General features: G+C 35.1%; 1 protein-coding gene across 1 annotated transcript; it reads left to right on the top strand.

Moving 5' to 3' along the window:
- Positions 1-388: 388 nt before the first annotated feature.
- LOC149172738 (uncharacterized) lies at positions 389-16,234 on the top strand. Its single transcript, XM_089426442.1, has 4 exons — positions 389-683; positions 958-1,029; positions 13,025-15,631; positions 15,900-16,234. Exons 1-4 carry the CDS (start codon positions 389-391, stop codon positions 16,232-16,234), a joined length of 3,309 nt encoding a protein of 1,102 aa, XP_089282568.1.
- The last annotated feature ends 5,233 nt before the right edge of the window (positions 16,235-21,467 follow it).

The raw sequence follows: 21,467 nt of genomic DNA, 5'->3' as shown, positions 1-21,467 counted from the left end.
TGTTTGGAAAGAGCGCAACAATCGGATCTTCAAAGACAGAGCAAGAGAGCCCAAACACATAACTGCCCAAATTTTGAGGCAGCTCAAAGACACAATAAGAAGCATGTTGAGGAATCTTCCTAAGGATCCTCCTCTACCCCAAGAGGTGAGCATTCTTATGCAGTTGGGTGTCCAATCCGTAAACCCACAGGGCTTATTCAAGGGAGTAAGCCAAATTAATGCAAATATTAATATTTGGCAGCCGCCTCCTCATGAATTTCTAAATATTAATATAGACGGAGCTTCTAAAGGCAATCCAGGGTTAGCTGGCTTTGGAAGGGTTATAAGAGATGAAAAGGGTCAAATAAAGAAAATCTTCCATGGCCACTTGGGCGAGGCTACTAACAACATGGCGGAGCTCATGGCACTAGAACAAGGCTTGGAAATTTTGTTAGTTTCTAATTTGCACAATGTCATCATAGAGGCAGATTCAGAATTGATTATTAGAGCCGCCAAGAAAACATGTAATGGTACTTCTCCAGATAAAGTTTCAAATCATTGGAGGCATTTGAAAGTCCTTCACTGTATCCACTTCCACTTGCAAACCTTAAAAACGGTTAGTTTTGTCCATGCGAAGAGGAAAACTAATATGTTAGCAGATCGCTTGGCGAATGAGGGAGTCACCAACATGGATAGGGATCCCGGTATGATTGGGATCTACTACCCCCAGGAAAACTGTTGGAGGACTGTCTCTATCAGGCAGACAAAGATATAGAGCTATGGATTCACAGGAAGGACTGAGATGGTACAGAAGACAGGAGGGAGGATAGGGTACCCTAATTTTTCAGCCCTCTTGGGGTATGGGTTGCAATCCAGAGCTCAATATTCCTTCGGACCCTCTATGGAAATACTACAGGTTGGGTCGTCCATGGTACAAGTCATTAGGTGGAAATGTTGATGGTGTTTTGGGTTTAACAGTGATTTTGGGAGGACGGCACAAGAACCGTCTGATGCACGAGATCAATGGCTACCGCTTGGTGAAAGAGCGTGGTAGTTATTCTGCAAGGAGTTGTTTTCTATAACCATAAGATGTCTATAGGGTAGATTCTAAGTGGTATCGGGTTTTTTTGAGGAAGGCTATCATTCCACTCTTCGTGTGACACGTAGCAGGAAGAGGTGAGAGAATACCGCTCTCATCGGATGGTTATCCCTCGTGCGACTTGTCCACCCGATATCTCCGTATACCGTTGGATCATCGGCAGGAGATCAACGGTGTTTGTTTGATCATGCAAGTTAGTTTGGTGTCTCAGACCCGAAAAAAGTTTAGAGGGCTAGAATAAAGTATATATCGGGTCCGTAAGCATGGTTTGGTATGGGTTGATGTGGGCCCACGTTCAGTGCCAGTCCAGTGGATACTGACAGGTCGGTTCGGAGGGTGAGTGGCTCTACAAGCTCTATGAAGTTTCTAGTCGATCTTCTTTGTTGGATGTCTCATGGACCCTCACTTGAAACTTCTTTTGAGGGCTCGAAATCTTTCAGTACTAGATAGCATGACCATATGGTCTACTGATTTCCTGTTGTCCAAAGTAAACCAAGGTGACTCCTCGGTTGTTTTGTTAGGACTTTGCATGGTTCTAGATGCGTGGTTTGGAATTCTGACTACACAAATGCCTATTGAACTCTCACGGAGCTCCGGCTTGTAAATTCTATATTTTTAACTAGATTAATAGAAGGTCCTACTCTTACCTGATAAATAAAAAGGAACAGGGACTATATCAAGTAAATCATTTTTCCTCTGCGTTGCCTTAATAACACATTGTGCGGAAGTAAAGTATGTAGTTTTTAGTGAGAAGGAAGCTTCCATTACCCAATAATGGATTTCTGTGTCTCAACAAACTTTGCTTTTATAGATGCGCTAATGTTTTTCGAAATGAGATGTGGTTTTGGTGGCTTTAATAAATCAAAAACTAGTATCATGCAAAAGGAAGGTGTGCAACAAAACTATGAAGGGAGAATCCATGTGGAAGTATGAAACATTGTGATAGAAAAATTTGAAATATGGAGATATAGATCAAGCTTTCATTGTAGAGGAAAGTGGCTTTTATTGTGCATGATTTAGGTGCTATGTAAAAGCTAAAGTAGCATGTCTATAAGGAAGCCTCCATACTTTTCACATTGAAAGCTTCTTCCATTATCGTTTTTCCTATCTCTTTGTATAACAGGAAGATATAAATTAAACTATTCAAAGAGAGAATGCATACGAAAGTGCAAAACATCATAGCACACTTGTGTTTATTATTGTGCACACTTGTAATGCTACAAAAATCACAAATTAAAAACAAATTTCATTTAATGTTAGACAATAAGTGTTAAATTCACAAATGATTAGAGAAATCTATGTTTTATCACGTTTTCATGAACATAAATGAAAATTAGTGCAGAGAACCTAATGGAATTATAAGAAGTAACGTGTATGTAGTTGCATTCATAAAGTGTTCATCGTGCATTTTTTGACATACATGTTGGCAACGCATTCTCGATTACCTGTTGAGGAGGCTTGTTACAAATAGTTTTTTCCAAAATGCTTTTCTATGTGCTCTTCTAAGTTCTCATTTTGGTAGTTGTCGGGTTCATTATGGAATGAAAAACTCCGCACAAAGTTACGAGAGGATACCTTTCAATATGTGAGATACGAAAATGCATAGCAAAGCTATGCAAAGGTGGATTTAATTGTGTGGGATTGACGTTCTATGTAATATCTAGAGTACCACATCTATATGGAAAGATTTACACTCTGCATAGTGGAATATTCTTCCACTATCATTTTACTAGCCTCCTTGTGTGCAATCCTTATAAAGGGGCAAGTTCAGTGCAATAGATTTGAGGATTCAACTAATTTAATAATAGCTAAATTCATATATGCACTAAAAAACGTGAGAGAAAATCCTAAGTAAATAATCTACAAACTGAAATCAACCGTGGGAATTCTAATCATTTTGACGGAAATAAATCCAAAAGCATAAAATTATTTATCTATTTTTATACCTCATGGTAAATGTTTGTTTACTATTGATTTGTTGACTATTGGATCAGGAAGAGGAAGATATCCCACCTTTTGTAGAATATTTGGCACCAGATGCTCAGGTAGAGTTAACAAAAGATATAATTTTGCAGAATAGGTCAAATATTACAAGATAAGAGCAACATGATCTTTGTTAGATTGTGTTGAGATAACAACTTCCAAGAAAAGCTAAATGGTACACCTAAGAGAATGTGTGATTTGAATTGTATCACCGTATTATTTTCATCCATCCGGATGCTCTCAGAGTGGGAAAAGTGGAGGAATCGGTTCATAGGACCATTTTTACCAATGGGACTCAGTTTGGAAAATTGGGGTAATGAAACCTTTCGTGAGAATTTTGAGGCATCAAATGATACCTTTTGTGGTAAAACTTTTCCACTTAATGCAATATTTTTTTTCATATTCTAAACAAAAATTCCTTTCGAATGACATACAAAACACCTCAATCAGAGTTTGTATGCAAATTTATGCCACTTAGAAGTTGACCTTCCTGTTTCACCACCATAATTTAAGAGGAATTCACACAATCCCCCATTATTCTTGGAAAAGGGGCTAGCCATGTGATTATTATGAAGAAGACTCTAGAAGAGTTAATATTGTAGCTTTGCTTAAGAGTTGAGTTAGTCGAACCTAACCACTAGTAGGCTATCGGGTTATGTTATAATTGCGCCACTAGGAGGAAAAGGGGTTTCATATTTTTTAGTGTGTTTTTTCCATAGATGAGAAAAATATTCAAAAGGCATAGGGGATAGAGCATGCAAAGAGGATTTGTGCATTTTAGTAGCCCACAAGCCACATGACATACTTCATTATACTTACACTCATTTTCTATTAAAAGAAAGAGAGCATAACAACCTCACCTTCCAGCTCAGTTTTCTCCAAAAAGAGTTTCATAGGTTACATCTATTGTGAAATGTATTTGTGCGTTTTTATTTCGTTGTTCTCTATTTTATGCATAACTTTTAATTTGCATGCATAAACAATTAACAATAAACAATAATCTAGAAATCTAGAAATATAAAGAGAAAATAAACGTTAATATTGATGATTTTGATTTTTTAAATATATTTTTAGGAGATCTATTGTGACAAATTTTCTAGTGAAATATCCACAACAATTTACAAATTGATTTTTTTATTATTATTATAGATTGGTTTTCTAAACCATTTGATTTTTCTAAATGCTCTAATTAAAATATATAATTTAATAAATTCATGTAAAGAATATAAACACACATTAGAAAACTAAGAAATTTGAAAGGTAACAACGCCACATCTAAAAAAGTAATGATGATAAAAACTACTTACCAAGAAGATGTTAGATTTACTATGATTATTATGTCATTTGATTTCAAAAAGGAATGATGATAAAAACTACTTACCAAGCAGATGATGGATTTACTATGATTATTATGTCATTTGATTTATTGTATTTTATATTGCTATAATAGTTTTTATTTTATTTTTTTCATTATCTATCTAATGTGATGAAATTAAATTAAATTGAAATCATATTAATGTATAATTTTGTGAGTGTTAATACTACTCAAATCTTGTTTATTAGTTTTGATAATGGTTCATATATTTATGATTATAAGATGCCTTTTGAATATTAATTTTGCTATATTTTTATTATGTTTGTTAAATTTATAATTATGAATGTATTTCAAGATATTTTAGAGAAGGGACAACTTTTTATTTTTTGCATTAATTAGTGTGTTGTATCTTATTTTCAAAATTTTAAAAAATTATTAATATGTATTATTTTCGTTTCTTTACAATAAGTATTAGTAATAATAACTTGAAATAACAAAATAAATAAATGACAAAAGAATGATTAACTTTTAAAAAGTTATTTATAATATTAGGTAGATTATTGTAATAAAATTTCTCTGAGTATTCGCCATAGGTCTATAAATAAATTCGATATGTTGATGATAACATATATGAGGTGTTTTGAGTTCCTAGAAAAGAAGGGTCAAAATATTTTATTGATTTAGTCTACATGTTTAAATAGTAGAGAAAAATACTAACCAGAAAGTGCTAAATGCAAATTATTGAAATGAAATATTAAATGGTAGAACCGTAAACCATAATTCAATGCAAACCCACCATAATGTAGAAATTCAATGTCCAACATAAAACCTATGTACAACATGTCGAGCTCTATTTACTACTAACCAATAGCAGAGCCCTGAGACACAAGCTAAACTATAACACAATGAATACATGCCAATTAGTGAACAAGACATAGCATGACCTTTAATACAATAATTGAGTAGAGGAAAATGCTAACTCAACCATAAAACAACAAACAAGGATGACCTCTAGCTAATCCAAACAATAGAGTGACGAGATAAATTATAACATAGTCAAACTACAAATGAAAATTCAACCTAGTACAGAATTATACAACTCAATGGACTTCAAAATCACAATACAATATAGACGTGTGGTACCTATAAATTTAATTCCCGCCCTAACAAAGATAATAAACACCTAAAACAAAAATAATAAGCATTGTCACTGTATTTCATAAGCAAATCCATTGAGTCCCCTAGCAAGAAAAACTAATAACCATCTACCAAACACACAACCAAAGACAAAGTATAATAAGAAGTTTTTTAGTATAAAATAATAATGAAAAAGAATAATATCAATTTGAAAAAATGAAAATAACTATATAATTTTTAAAAATTACAATATTATTCAACGAAAGAATTGAAAATTTTATTTTATAATTTTATAATATTTTATAATTAAATATTTGTAAAATAAATTTAAAATCATCAAAATATATTAAAATATTAAAATCTTTAAAACATAAATATTTTTATATCAAAATTTTAATTTTTGAAAATATTAATTAGATGTAGTATTATTATAAATTTTGTTGATATGAAATTTAACAAATTTTATTAAATCAAATATTAATATTATTATTATTATATTTAATAATTTTAGATTATTATATTTAATAATTTTAGATTAATAATTTGAAGAAAAATTTATATTCGAAGAGATTTGATTTTTATGAGTAATTTCTTTACAAATTTAATCTCAATAATCTCTACCAAAAATAAAATAAAAAAAATATGAATTGTTTTAAACAAAAAATACAAAATATATATTTATATACTTCTGGTCAATAAATTGCAAAATATATATTTAGGCCGATAGGCCTTCCTATGCATCAACAATTGTCAACACTTTTAATCTGAACCGTTTGATCAAGTTTGACAGTTTCAACAGTTGATTTGAAGTTGAGTGCTTTTTCCAAATATTTGAGTTTCCTTTTTTTCACGTCTAGTTCTGCTGTGCATTGAACCTGGCCCTTTGAGTTGCATTACTGTTTTTTCCAATTCTTTTGTCACTCTCGAAGATATGCATTACTGCTTTTTCCAATTCTTTTGTCACTCTCGAAGATATTTTCACTGCTTTTTCCTTGACAGTTGTTGTTGCTGTTCTTCAAATGAGTTTCGTTAATATTTCTCTTCTTAGATGCTTGAATGATAATACGTCTGATGATGGATTCAATCGAAAATATATAGTATCATGCACTGTGGAATCGAATTGCTCACGGGATTTTAAGGTTTCATGGAATTGTTCGTGTAGCATCTGTTAGCAAGAGAGAACACACCGGCCTAGCCTATTCTTGATTGCTCTACCTGCAAAAGGCGCAATTTTTTAGGGAAATTCTACTTTTGCCGGTTCACCTTAAATCCCTTATACAGATTGTGGGCGCCCAAAATGGAGGTCCTGAGTTCGCCCAAAGAAAGCTTCAGAGAGGTTGTGGTGGTACGGAGCAATTAGAGGAACCCATCCTCCTCCTCCTGTCGAGGATGGTAAGTCGGAGGCTCTGTGGCAGAGTAGGCGGCTCAGGCTGTTGAATCCTGTGCGCAGCACCGACGAGAAGAAAGCAGCTCTCGGTGATTCAAAATGAGATTGGGGCTTTAGTGAAGAGGAGAGCAGATTTCATTTCTGAAAATGTGCTAATTATCTTCATCCTCAAAAGGTATTTACACAGGTTAAATCTATTCATTAAATTACTTGTGGGTTTATTTTCTTTGGTTTTGTATATTGCTAAACCCTTCTATATTTGAAATGTGCAGAGAAGAGAAGTCTATTCCTACGAAGCAAAGTAAATTGTTGCTCCATGGCAGAGATGGTGATGGGTTTTTCGACTGAGTTGACCTCCACTGAGCTGCACTGATTCCTGTTTTATCTCTTTCTATTTCTCTGACTGATATTTGTTCTATAGATGTGTTCTTCTTTGTCTTTATCAAGCCCAAAGTCCTCGCGTGGTCATGCGTTTTTGTTTGGCCATTATATTGGTTTTATTTGATGGTTTATTTATTTATTATGGGGGAATTCATTTACAGTTTTTTAATTGTTTGGATTTGGTTTGGTCGGGGAGATGAAAGGATAGTTGGTTCGGCTATAGCCTATAACCATGGCTGTGTCATACGAGTTTTTTTCGTTTCCTTTGCTCTCAACTTCTTCTGTGTTTTTGTTTGGCCGTTATATTGGTCTTATTTGATGATTTATTATTTATTATGGGGTATTCTTTTACAGTCTTTTAATTGTTTGGATTTGGTTTGGTCGGGGGAGATGAAATGATAGTTGGTTCGGCTAAACCTATAACCATGGCTGTGTCATACGTGGAGGTATGCACTAGCTTTATTTTGATTCCAATAATTTTGATTACAATTACGTATGTGTTAATTTCAATTCTTAATATGTGTGCAGTGTATAAATATTGCGGTGGACCGTTGGCGTTTCTTATCAGATCAACTTTGAAGAATTATCATTCAGTTATTTCTCATTTATTCCATAGATCATTCTCATATCCCCGAAAAAAATTCTAGCTAAATTGACTCCTCTTAATTTTACATGACGTTGCCAATCTGAAAACATGTCAAATGTCAAAGTAAAATGCAAGCAATGTGTAGGACACTTGACTTTACATCACCTTACACATCTGAAGACATGTCAAATGTTGTCATTATATTCTTTGAGTAGTCCGACGTGGCTAACATTTAAAATAAAATGAAGTTATCCGTACTATATTGATCAAGTTTATTATCAAGATGTTTAGCTATACTAAGCTTCAAAATTCAACAACTATATTGTCGAGATGTTTGCCTAAGTGTGTGTTTTTTTTACTAATTATTTTATTTTCAGTTTGCTTGGATAACAGTTAGTGTAAAGTGCTCTCTTTGTGCGGAACTGCGGCGACATAGATCACGATTGCACCGTATAATTTCAATATATTTAAATTATCCGTTTCTCTATGCACATTTTATTTTTAATTTGTGTTTTTTTCAAAATTATGCACAAATGTTAGAAGGATGCCATTTCCTCGAGGAAATGGCATTCCAGAGTATAAACGATATGTTTATGTTTATATTGTGTATTATATTTGAATTACGTTCCTATATTTCTTTATTTTAAATAAATTATGTAATTAGGTCGATAGGCTTTCTTATGCATCAACAATTGTCAACACTTTTAATCTGAACCGTTTGATCAAGTTTGACAATTTCAACCGTTGATTTGATGTTGAGTGCTTTTTTCAAATATTTGAGTTGCCTTTTTTTCACCTCCAGTTCTGTTGTGCATTGAACCTGGCCCTTTGAGTTGCATTACTGTTTTTTCCAATTCTTTTGTCAGTCTCGAAGATATGCATTACTGCTTTTTCCAATTCTTTTGTCACTCTCGAAGATATTTTCACTGCTTTTTCCTTGACAGTTGTTGTTGTTGTTCTTCAAATGAGTTTCGTTAATATTTCTCTTGTTAGATGCTTGAATGATAATACGTCTGATGATGGATTCAATCGAAAATATATAGTATCATGCACTGTGGAATCGAATTGCTCACGAGATTTTAAAGTTTCATGGAATTGTTCATGTAGCATCTGTTAGCAAGAGAGAACACACCAACGCATTAGAAATTCATCTAACACTTTTTTTTCCCATTTGCCAAGTTAGTATTGCTTTGCTTTTTTTTTCGTGAGGAGGTTTAATTTCTGGCTTTAAGCTCAGTGGTTTGATACTTTCTTGATTTGTATTATTTCCCGTTCCGTTACAGTGGTTGATATGATTTATTTCTTTCATAAATTCAGCGTTTAACGACAGAAAGATATTTCAGGTCCAATTCAATTTTTGTTTTCAGGATTTTATTTTTGAAATATAGCTAGTACTATTGAGGAGTTTATGAACAAAACAGATTTGAAATGTGGTTGGATATTTCTAAAGTTTTCTCTTTGACGCATCACATAAATATTGTATGTAATCGAACATGCTATTTTTTTTTGCTATTTCTAGTATTGTTGTCTTTACCTTGGTACTTTTGAAAAATATCTCCCTAAGTGTAGCCAGTTGTAATCATGAATTGGTCTGATTCCTTACATATATGTAACATTTTCCAAACCTGTCTAATGAATCGGGGAGAATATCGCTATTGATCATCCTGCAGTTTAGGTGATCCCTGGTCTATAAATGTGAGGCACAAAGTAGTGATTTGGGCCTGCAAAATGTATTCTCTGAAGGACTTGAGGGCTTTGACCAAGGCGTAGCCCTACTTCTCCATAATGGTATAATCTGGCTTTGCATATCGGAAACTATTTGAGGTTGTGTCCCAAGTCCCCTTTCTTAATGATAATGTTTGAAAGCCTTTATATCTTTTTCTATTTCACTAAAGAAATTCCTTCTAGAAATATTTGATTCCTTCTTGTAAAATACCCCAATAATAATTATAAAAGAAGAATATCTCTAACTATTTATTTCTTGATAATTATTTAATTTATATGTCTTTCCTATAATAAGGAATATGTATGCTCTTTTTTTTTTGGTTGTTGTTCATATTATAATATAAATTCATTGTGAATGTATCATGGTATTCAGTTTATTCCATATGGTTTTTAGTATAACTTAAGAGTTACAATGATCTCGCCCTCATAATTTAAGTATAGTTGATTTTAATGATCATTCGACTTGTGAGCTAGGGGTTATGTTAAGGTTTAAAACCTTATTCTATTGGGATATGCATTTTTGTTAGTGATTACCTTTACTTATATTCTACCAATGTTTACGTGGCTATGGAAATTTTATGAAACTTTTTGAAAGGTGTCCTAAACCTTTGAGACGCACCAACAATGAGGCACTACAGGTTGTTGGAATTCATTCTACCTAGATATTCGTGAGAACCCTAGGATCTACAACCTAAGGTTTTCCATTGAAATCAATGGTGAATTTGGAGGTTGAGCAATTACATAACTAAATACCTCCCCTCTTTTGCACAACCTTGGCTCAGTTGTAGCCTCGCTCATTGAGGATTTGCTCTACAATGGTGGAAAACCGCTTATTCTAACTCACTTCGTCTATGAACATGAATATACACTAAGTTTTGACCTTTGCTATGGACTCACATTTATACTTATGTATCACTTATTAATTTATTTATTAGTAACAATTTTTTGTGCCTTATGAATTAATGGGACAACTCTTTTGTTGGAGGTTCACTCTTCTCAGGCACATGGAGTATAGTTCAACATATAGCACTTATTAGCCTTACCTACAGAGGATAAATGTTTAATTAAACTTTTGACTTTTGTTGTAGGTAAACCCAAGACTTTTTTTTTCCATTGAGTCACTTTATGAGGGAAAATAAAAAAAATTGTTAATTTGTTTTCAAAACTATTTTATGTGCAAGTAGAAGATTATTGGTGCCTTCATGTTTTAGTATAGGTAGGGTTCTAAACCCTAATGAGTTATGTGTTTAGTATCCGCTACTTCTTGAAATATAAATGCTTTAATGCTTCTTTTCTATGACCCTAACATGTTTGAAAGTTGCACACCCTTGTGAATGGAAATGGGTTGTAACTATCATTTTTCATCTTGAGAAAAGGATTCTAGGTTTTCAATAATTCTTTATTAGTTGATTTATTGCAGGCTTTCAACCATTTTGAGGTCCATGTGTAGTATGTATTTTAAAAGGAAAGTGTCAACCGACTCTAGGTTATCTTTTAATAAAGGGAATCATTGCTTGCATCAAAATCTATGCAGGAGAATATACTCTAGCCAATCGTACAACCTGTTTTCCAGAATTACCCACATGGTAAACACCACTTGTTGCAATAACCAAATTTCACATATATTTGCTTTATATTACATTTAACCTCATATGATTTTATATTAGTTTGAAATCATTTATTTTATTTCAAATATGCAAACATAATATTTGCCGCCAAGAACAGCAAGGTCTAGCATTCACTGTGATTTAGAAATTTCTTTAAAAAATCATTTATTTTACTTTAGCGCTTTAAAAACATGCTTTCGTCAAACACATCCATTGTCACTTACAATATTTTATTATGCTTTCGTCAAACACATCCATTGTCACTTACAATATTTTTTTTTTTTTATGGAAATAGGTATGGATACAGGCTATTTATGATTGTTGTATGAGTATTGCCAAGAAATTCAGCATCCTGCCCCAGCAAACATTGCCTCTTTACCGTTTGCATCCAGCCATTGAATTGTTAAAGAAGGTAAAAGAAATACTCAAAATAACAATTCACATCCATGAAAGTGACACAGACAGAAAAATGCAGCGTCAATTGCAGGAACAACTCTGTTGCCGATGCCATGCCCCATCATGCCTATATGATTACCTGCTCATTGTCAATTACATCTATATGTAATAAAATGCTCTTATTGTACATATGTTTAGAAGCCAAATAATACTTTCATTGTATATACGTTTAGTTATTAGCTACCAAACATGTCTCTATGTGTAGACCATATGTAAAATTTCAAAAAATACATTGCAAAGCATTTAACTATCTCGTATAATTGCTTGTGATAAACACAGAATACCAAGTAAAGTATTTAGAAGTATTCAAGTGTAATAAGTTTACTATGTTCCACCAAACATGATGTGAGTATTTAGAAGTATTCAAGTGTAATAAGTTTACTATGTTCCACCAAACATGATGTATAGTTATGGAGTGTCATAAGTTTTTTTGTACCTACAATTTTAATAAAAACTCAGTTTACATAGATTTGGCCTTTTGAGTGTGGTTTCTATTGTTCATGGAATGCTAGATGTTATGCTACTCACGTTAAGTTATCTTTGTTTTTTTTTTCAAAAAAGTTATATAGGAATATGTTTACCTTACATGGGCTTTTGCGATGACATTTATAGAGTGGTTAGTTGTTTGTTTTTAAAATAAAATACATTTACATGAAATTTTCTAATTCTCTTCCTTTTTGTTTCAGTCATGTCGCCATTTTTAAATACATCTGAATGAATAGAAAGTCTTGTGGTTTTCTTTAAGTATTTCTGCTTTGACATGCTGCTTTGTTCTCTTTTTCACTTCCAGTATAAAAACCTTACATTCCCAGTCTGTTCTGTCTCCTATATCTTTTACTCTATTTCATATTTAATAAACTGTACAATATCAATAGCAGCGAAGAAAGTGGCCCGACCTTTTATAAAAATTCAACAATTCCAACTTCATAAATCTATCGGCCTCTCTTTATACCTTTTAGTACAATTGCTAGTTATATACTTCTGGGCCATAAAGAATCACTTATCGTTCATTCTTCCCGCGTTCGTGACCTCGTTTAGAAACATTATTCCAACCAGAAACTCGTCCAATTTGTATTTGATGATGAGTCAAGTGACAAACATTTCTTTGGTATCTAATGTCTCCTTTAATTTGATTTGGATTTTTAATTCGCATCTTTGCGTTAACAGAGGGAATTCTGGAATCTTTTTAGGATTTTTAATTCGCATCTTATGACTTAGGAATTCGTGAATTACTTGACCATATGAACGGCAGGGACTGTAATTCTATATATCAGGTGGTATGCTTGCATGTTAAAAATAACGCGTTTATGCAATGACACAGGTGTCGATATGTATGGATTTTGACCGTGATTCCATAGTTGTAGTGCAGTGAGAATTAACATTATTGCCATAGTTGAGAGCCATAGCAGATTGATTCAGCGCAACATAGTATTGCCATCGTTCAACATGAGGTTGCAAATATTTGTTTTCCTGGTGAATGCTTTGTTTCTATACCCATCTGCTGCTCATATCTCCAATTCTTCATTCCATAGAGATTCCACAGTGCTGATTTCAATGAAAGCGGCAATGGTTGACAGGAATCATGTGTTAGATAGCTGGAGAGCTTCCAATCACACCACCCACTGCTCATGGACGGGCGTCCAATGTGACCATATTGGCAGAGTAGTGGCTCTAACTCTCTCTGCGATGACACTGTCAGGCCCGTTCCCGAGTCAGATCAAAAATCTACCAGCCCTCCGTTTGCTGGATCTCTCCAATAACATGTTCACTGGCAGCCTTCCTTCCAACATGTCAAAATTGAGGAACTTAGAGGTCCTCGATGTCTATTACAACAATATGTCAGGGATATTGCCCCCGGATTTGCAGCATCTCGGGAAGCTCAGGCATCTTTCCCTTGCAGGAAATTACTTCTCGGGCACCATTCCTTGTGAGTATGGGAAACTGAAGAATGTAGAGTATCTTTCATTGCGTACAAATGATTTAAGTGGAAGAATACCGCGGGAGCTTGGCAATCTGGGAAACTTAAAAGCGCTTGATTTGGGATTCAACAATCTAATCGATGGTGGGATTCCTCGTGAGATTGGAAATTTGAGCAAGCTTATACGCCTCAGTATGGATAATTGTCGTCTTAGCGGTGCAATTCCTTCGGAGCTTGGCGGTCTGAAAAGTCTGCATGCAATTTTTTTGTATAGAAATACCCTCAGTGGCCCTATCCCCCCTGAGCTAGGCCATCTTCGGAGGTTAAAATCCATGGATCTATGCAAGAACAATCTCTCTGGAGAAATACCCTTGGAACTCAGGAACCTAAAAGAGTTGAGACTGTTGAATCTGTTTGGGAACAGACTACATGGTGGTATTCCATCCTTCATTGGGGACTGGCCAGATCTGCAGATTTTGCGTCTTTGGCAGAACAATTTCACAGGTGCCTTGCCTGATCAACTGGGCGTAAGTGGAAAGCTTCAAGAAGTGGATGTTTCTTCCAACAAACTGACTGGTTCCATCCCTCCGAATCTCTGCAACGGTGGAAAACTCCAGTCATTGATGATATTCGATAATTTATTCGTCGGCCCCATTCCTGAGTCTCTGGGCACGTGCAATTCTCTCGATAGGGTCCGCATGTACCAAAATCGTTTGAATGGTTCGATACCTGCGGGCTTGCTATATTTATCCAGGCTGACTACGATCCAACTGCACAGCAATTATCTTAGTGGGAGCATACCAGAGGAAATTAATAACGTATCGTCCATGCTAAAGCTAATGAATATTTCCAATAACAGGCTGAATGGCTCTCTTCCTGCATCTGTCGGTAAATTATCTTCTTTGCAGAGACTTTTGATCAGTGAAAATCAATTAACAGGTAATATTCCGCCAGAGATTGGCCAACTGAAGAATATTTCTATAATCCATATGAGTAACAACAGGTTTTCTGGTATGATTCCTAAGGAAATTAGCAAGTGTAGTGTTTTGATAGACATTGATCTTAGCCGGAACGAGTTAGCTGGTCCCATCCCAGTGGAAATCACCAGGATGCCCAATCTGAACTCTCTCAATGTATCAAGAAATCACTTAAACGAGAGCATCCCTACAGAATTTGAGAACATGCCTAACTTGAGCTCTGCGGATTTCTCTTACAATAACTTTTCGGGCCGTGTTCCAGAGGGTCTGTCTTCCTTATTTGATGCGAGATATTTTGCAGGGAATCCGTGTTTATGCGGACCACGCTTGCGACCTTGCAGTTCTTTCATCAAAGGATCGACCGTCCGAGAACACATCAAGCTTGGACTTCTCCTAGGCCTGTTAGCACTCGGACTTTTCTTGTGCTTACTGGCGTTGGCAATCGGAGTTGTCATAATTAAGGCCAGATCCGTCAAAAAAGAAGGCGATGCCAAGTCCTGGAAGATGACGGCCTTCCAAAAACTGAACTTTGGAAGCGATGACATCTTGGAATGCTTAAAAGAAGAGAATGTCATCGGCAGAGGAGGGGCGGGAGTTGTGTACAGAGGCATGATGCCCAGTGGCGAACAAGTCGCAGTGAAGAAACTTGTGGGGATTAATGGAAGAGGCTCTTCAAATGATCATGGTTTCTCTGCAGAGATCAAGACTCTGGGGAAAATCCGCCACCGACACGTAGTTAAATTGCTGGCGTTTTGCTCCAACCATGACACTAATCTTCTGGTGTATGAATACATGCCTAATGGAAGCCTGGGAGAGCTACTTCATGGAAACAATGGCCAACCTCAGGCCGATTGGAATACGAGATACAAAATTGCATTGGAAGCTGCCAAGGGTTTGTGTTATCTCCACCATGGTTGTCGTCCGCTTATCCTCCATCGCGATGTGAAATCCAACAATATTCTTGTGGATTCCAACTTTGAAGCCCATGTTGCAGATTTTGGGCTAGCCAAGTTCCTGCAACATTCTGGCGCTTCCGAATACATGTCTTCCGTTGCAGGCACCTTTGGCTACATAGCACCAGGTAAACTAGCATTCGAATTTTAGTTTTTTGGTTTTGTATAATCTACACGTAGAGTAGAAGTATACATCTACTGTGAAGGCGTGCAACTATTTGATATTTGATATGATTATTGGATTAAATCCAGTGAAGGAAGGATAATGAAACTAGAGATTGATATTATTATTAAGAGAAGGATTATGACTTGTTATTGGATTTGATATCTTTTTTTTGGTGGTTTTTAATGAAGTATTGATTTCATCACTGCCATTTCCTTTGACGTTAAAACCAGAGTACGTGTACACTTTGAAAGTGGACGAGAAAAGCGATGTATACAGCTTCGGTGTGGTTCTTCTTGAACTTGTTACGGGAAAGAAGTCAGTAGGCGATTGTGAATTTGAAGAGGGCATGAACATCGCAGGGTGGGCGAAGATGATAACTAAATCCGCCAAAGAAGAAGTTTGGAGGATTATAGATCCAAGGCTCTCCAATGTTCGTATGGAGGAAGCTATGCATATATTCTTCGTGGCCCTCCTCTGCATAAAAAAGCAAAGTGTGCGCAGACCCACCATGCGCGAGGTGGTTCATCTGCTTACATATTTTCCAAAGTCTAACGCCTCACATTAATTTTCTAGTTTCTATAATCCGAGGGAGAGGGAAAGGAATCGGATAAGTCAAACTACGTTGTTCGCAAGTGTGGGGTCGATGCGATGTCTGTGTTCTAATGGTTTGTTGATTTTGTGATTTATAACGAGTTCGCTTCAAATTTGTGTTTATGATCCGTCCAGGCGCTTATGAAGTTCTGGAATAAATATTTGTATTGATTAGTCTCACAGGTATCAACAACAGATCTATATAACCTTGCTGCGTAGATCTTAGATTTTTCTTTGTAACAACTTGTTATAAAATAAGGATAAGCCATCGGTATATAGTTGATTGAATAAATATTTGCATGATTGAGAAATATCTTAGCAATGCATTTGAAATGCCAAGCCACCCACCGGTATATAAGTGATTGAATAAATATTTGCATTATGGAGAATAATCTTAGCAATGCATTGATTTCCATTTGAAATGCCAAGGCCCCCAGCGGTATATAAGTGATTGAATAAATATTTATATTATTGAGAATAATCTTAGCAATGCATTGATTTCCATTTGAAATGCCAAGCCTTGGCTAGCTTGGCTCTTGTGCATGTTAATTGTTTTTCCCTGTTTTCTCAATGAGTTTTTACTTATTCCATTGCTCATTCTTTGAGACCTTGAGTTTTTGTTTGTTCTGGTCATCATATCTTTTAATTGCCCCTGCAAGCCATCTTGTTGGTATTGGTTGGCCCACTTTTATGAGCTTTGGCAGGAGGAGTACCATCACTCTTCCCCTCTTTCCATTTTTTAATTGGAAATTCCTATTTCCGCGGACAATGACTTAACGATGTGACGCATCTTGCTCCATGGTGCATTAAGGACAAGCTGTTATTTCCCTTTTTTACTCCAAGCGGATCTTCTAAGAAAAACCCTAGGTATCAAGAGTCTTTAGTGGGCGTCGACTTCATCCATGATCTCATTTCCTTTTTTGATTGTGTTTTATTTCTAGTTTTTTCTTTGGATTCTCATCAATTCTATCTTTATAATCTCTTTTTTCTTATAGTTCTCTATATTTCTTATAGTTCTCTATACCTTCTCTTCTCTCATGTATCTAGAGGTGTATTTTTCTAGTTACCTCCAACTTCTCTTTTTGCTCTCTAATTTACCCACTTGGTTGCCTTCTCCCCACTGCTACTCTCTTAACTACACCGCTATTTCTGGCCTTTTGTCATTTGCTCCTCTTTCCTTATGTGGCCTCGCTCTCTTCACCACCTACTTCCCCTCTTTTCCTTTCACCCCCTCTCCTTGTGTTGTTACTTCCCCATGCCCCATCAACATGAACATGTCCACATATCATGTGATGTAGTAATATTGTTTCTAAGATTATTTAGTAATTATACAAATATAGTAATACAACATAAATTTGTGTGGGAATATTTTTAATTTTTGATGATTAAATTTGATTGAAATTAAATTTTCTTTATTTAACATTGAAAAATGCAAAAAAAAAAAAAACTATTTAAATTTTATTTTTTAATTTAAAAAAATAATAAAAATTATCAAAAATTATAATAAAAATATAAAATTTCAAAATTAAGAAAAAATTGTAAAATTTAAAAATACAATTTTAAAAAGTTATTAAAATAATATATTATATTAAAAGTAAAAAATTGAATGTCAAACTTTAAAACAACTGATCAAATTTAACATTGAAGTGTAAAAAAAATGTAGAGAGAAAATCATAAATACAAAAAAAAATCAAACTTTATAATTTTAACTTTTTTAATAATAATTTTTGAAAATCTAAATCTTTATTTTTGAAAATCTAAATCTTAATATAAAAAACAATTTTGATAAAGCGAATTAAATTTTATAAAATAAATACAATATTAAAAATATAATACAATTAAAATTATTAATATATTTATTTTCTATTTATAATTAAACTAACTTTAAATCCTATAAGAGATTGCTTTTTTAAACATCAACTTTCATGTCATGATTAGTCATTCTATGAAATTAAGAAAGATAGACCTATAAATAAAAATAACGTTTCTATTTTAACGCTAGGCTAGACATTTATTTCTATAATCTAAATACCAAATAACGAATTTAACATTAATCCCACCAACATACCAATGGACATTACATTTAATTTTAAAAATATATGTTATAAGGAATTCTTAAATTTATGAAATGTCCAAACGTAATTATGGCAAATAATTTTTTTAACGCATTTATATTTAGAGTTTAAAGTTTATATATATTTTTCTCAAAAATAATTAACGTTTCTTTCCGGGTGTTTATTTTATCTCTTACATATATATATATAACATAATATATATATATTTTAAGAAATATAAATAAATAACTTAAAAATTTGTATTAAATATTTTCAAAAAAATTATTTTTTTGACATGAGATTAAATTGCAATTAATGGAGACCATAGACTTCTTAAGCTAGCTTTAAATTCCAGTCAATACCATTTAAGGTTCAAAAGAGGTTGGTATAAAGACACCACGGCCTGGTTAAATTGTAACAACCCAGCTAAATTAATCCATTTTATAAAGTTTTAAACTTTATAATAAAACCAAATGTGATGAAATTTAAGCTATAAGTGTGTTAAGTTTATAAATACATTATAAATTTAAAAACATATATAAGTTAAAATTTTATAAAATATATAATTACACTTTATAATATATATATATATATTAAATTTACAAAATATATAATTAAATTTTATAATATAAATGTTATAAAGTATATATAAAAGGAACTTTATAATACAAATGTTGTAAAGTATATTAATGGAACTTTATAAATATAAATCTTATAAAGTATATAAAACGAACTTTACAGATTATGTGATGATATTATATGCTATAATATAAGTAAAGGGACTCATGAAAATAATATACGATAACCTACCTGACACTCATGACTGAAACCATTTAACCAAGGCGCGTCCAACCAGCTGAGAAGTTATGGCAGAGCGGCTTTGCTAGGATAGGAGCTGAGAGTTAAATTGCATGCGGAGGCGTGTCAGGAGGAAGAAGAGCGGTGGCCAGAAGCAGGGTGGTGGCCACCGCCAAGCCTGCCTTTATAATCGCTATTCTGAACCGATGAGCAGGGGGGGAAACCAGAGAGGGGCAGCAGAGAACGAGAAGCATAAATTCATCAGCAAGAAACCGGGAGAAGGGAATTATCAATTGAAGAGCTTTAAGTGGTCTGGGGTTCTGGGCACGGAGGGACAGGGAGCCTCTGTGGAGAGCTTTCTGGATTGAGCAGCTAGGTTTGCTCAGTCTGGTTGGGTGGTATTGGCCTCTCGAAAATTGGGTCAAAACAGCCACGGCATCACCAGCAGCGGGATCGCCAGTTCAATAGCAGAATCAGCAATCAACTAGCAGTTCAGGTATGTGCAGATTACATTTTTATGCATTATTGTTTTCCAGTTTATGAGTATTTACATGTTTGCTGTATTTCGAAATATGGACATTACACATGGTATCGGAGCGTAGGCCTGGGAGGTCCCGAAGGTTTGAACACGGGCTCCAACGCCAGAGTTGACTGTGATAATGAACTCTTTGGAAGCCTTATTGGAGACATTAAAGGAATCAACTAAGGCTAAAAACAAAGAGGAATTTCAGCATGTAGCCACCAGTTCAGCGGAACCAAATAATTTGGAGCCCAGAAGATCGAGAGAAGACATCTCTAGAGAGCTTCAAAAAATTAGACTACCAGAATTTTCGGGAGGTTGAGCTGGTGAACGCGCTGAGGCATGGTTGGAAGGGATGAACCGGTGCTTCAGGTTAAGAGAATATTCACCTTCAGCAAAAACAAAAATCGTCGTGTTTCAACTAAAGGAAAGTGCCTTGATTTGGTGGGGAAATCTGGAAAAGCAGCTGCACCTTACATCGGATAATGTTCCTTGGGAACTATTTGAGGAAAAGTTCCGCGCAAAGTATTTACCTCCATACTTTCAACAACAGCAAGCCAGAGCCTTTCATACACTAATTCAGGGAAGTAAAACGGTGGAAGAGTACGAAATAAGGTTTATGGAGCTGGTAAAATACATTCCCTACTTAGACTCTGATGAACGTCAAGCTGAACGCTTCATATTTGGGTTAAATCCTCGCATCAGAGCCTTCGTAAGTATGTGGAAACCATCATCTGTAGCCGAGGCAGTCGAATGTAGCCGTTATGCAGAAGAGCACCTTGGAATCAAAAAGGATATGGGGCCAGCAGGGCCTTTTCAATCAGGGTTTCTAGGGAAGGCTCTCCGGAACGTTTTCAGAGGAGGTAGCTCGAGGCCACCTTACGGTAACAGGTTTACCCCAAGTATGGGGACAAGAGTTCCCATGGCAGTAAACACTATAGCCGCGGAATCGTCCAACACCAGACCATGGGCATCGCGAGGGACTACCGGTAGAGGAAGGAGTGCGAGAGGAATCAACATGGGAGGACGCGACTCGTTCTCTAGAAATTCACACCTTGACTCAAGAGGATCAGCGCAGCTCAATTGTTGGGGATGCGGGGGGCCGCATTTCCAGCGTAACTACCTAGAAGCTTCATCGAATATATTGCAAAGGGCTGGGAAGGAGCCGATATAAGCCAATCGAAGTAATCATAAAATTCATGCAGTAGTCAACCACGACCAAGCAGCCCATCAATCCACTGTAGTGGAATCTTCAGGTATTATCAATGGCGTAAAACTCAAAATCTTATTTGATACTGGTGCCACAGATAGTTTCATTTCGTCATATGCATTAAACAAATGTGGGTTGGCAGCTCGTAGACAAAATGATTTCCACCAAGTGGAAATGGCCTCAGGAGAACTCCAAACCGTGGGCTTGAGTGTGGATCAATGCAAAATTGACTTAGGGGTCTGTTCGACTAAACTAAAAGTCTATGTTACTGCCTTAGGGACGTATGATCTTATCATCGGTATGGATTAGCTGGAAGCTCACCAAGCTTGGGTGGACTGTTATGGAAAAAGGATTTTAGGCGTAAATGATGAAGGAGAAGTAATCCAAATTCAAGGAATCAAGAGGGAAGTTTCCTTACGCTACATTTCGACAATGCAGGTGAAGTGTTGTTTAAGAAAGGGTTGTCAGGCTTATGCAATTCACGAAGTAAGCCAGGAAAAGGGGCCATCCTTAGAACAATATCCGGTGTTAGCCGAGTTCCCGGATGTATTTCCAAAGGAACTACCTGGATTACCCCCGGTAAGAGAATTGGATCTCACTATTGAATTAAAGCCAGGTACCCAAC

The sequence above is a fragment of the Pinus tabuliformis genome, chromosome 4_2, assembly GCF_031772625.1.
Source record: "Pinus tabuliformis cultivar Carrire ecotype Pingquan chromosome 4_2, CPIR1, whole genome shotgun sequence".
Taxonomy (NCBI): Eukaryota; Viridiplantae; Streptophyta; class Pinopsida; order Pinales; family Pinaceae; genus Pinus; species Pinus tabuliformis.
This window is presented reverse-complemented; position numbering and strand designations above follow the sequence as displayed.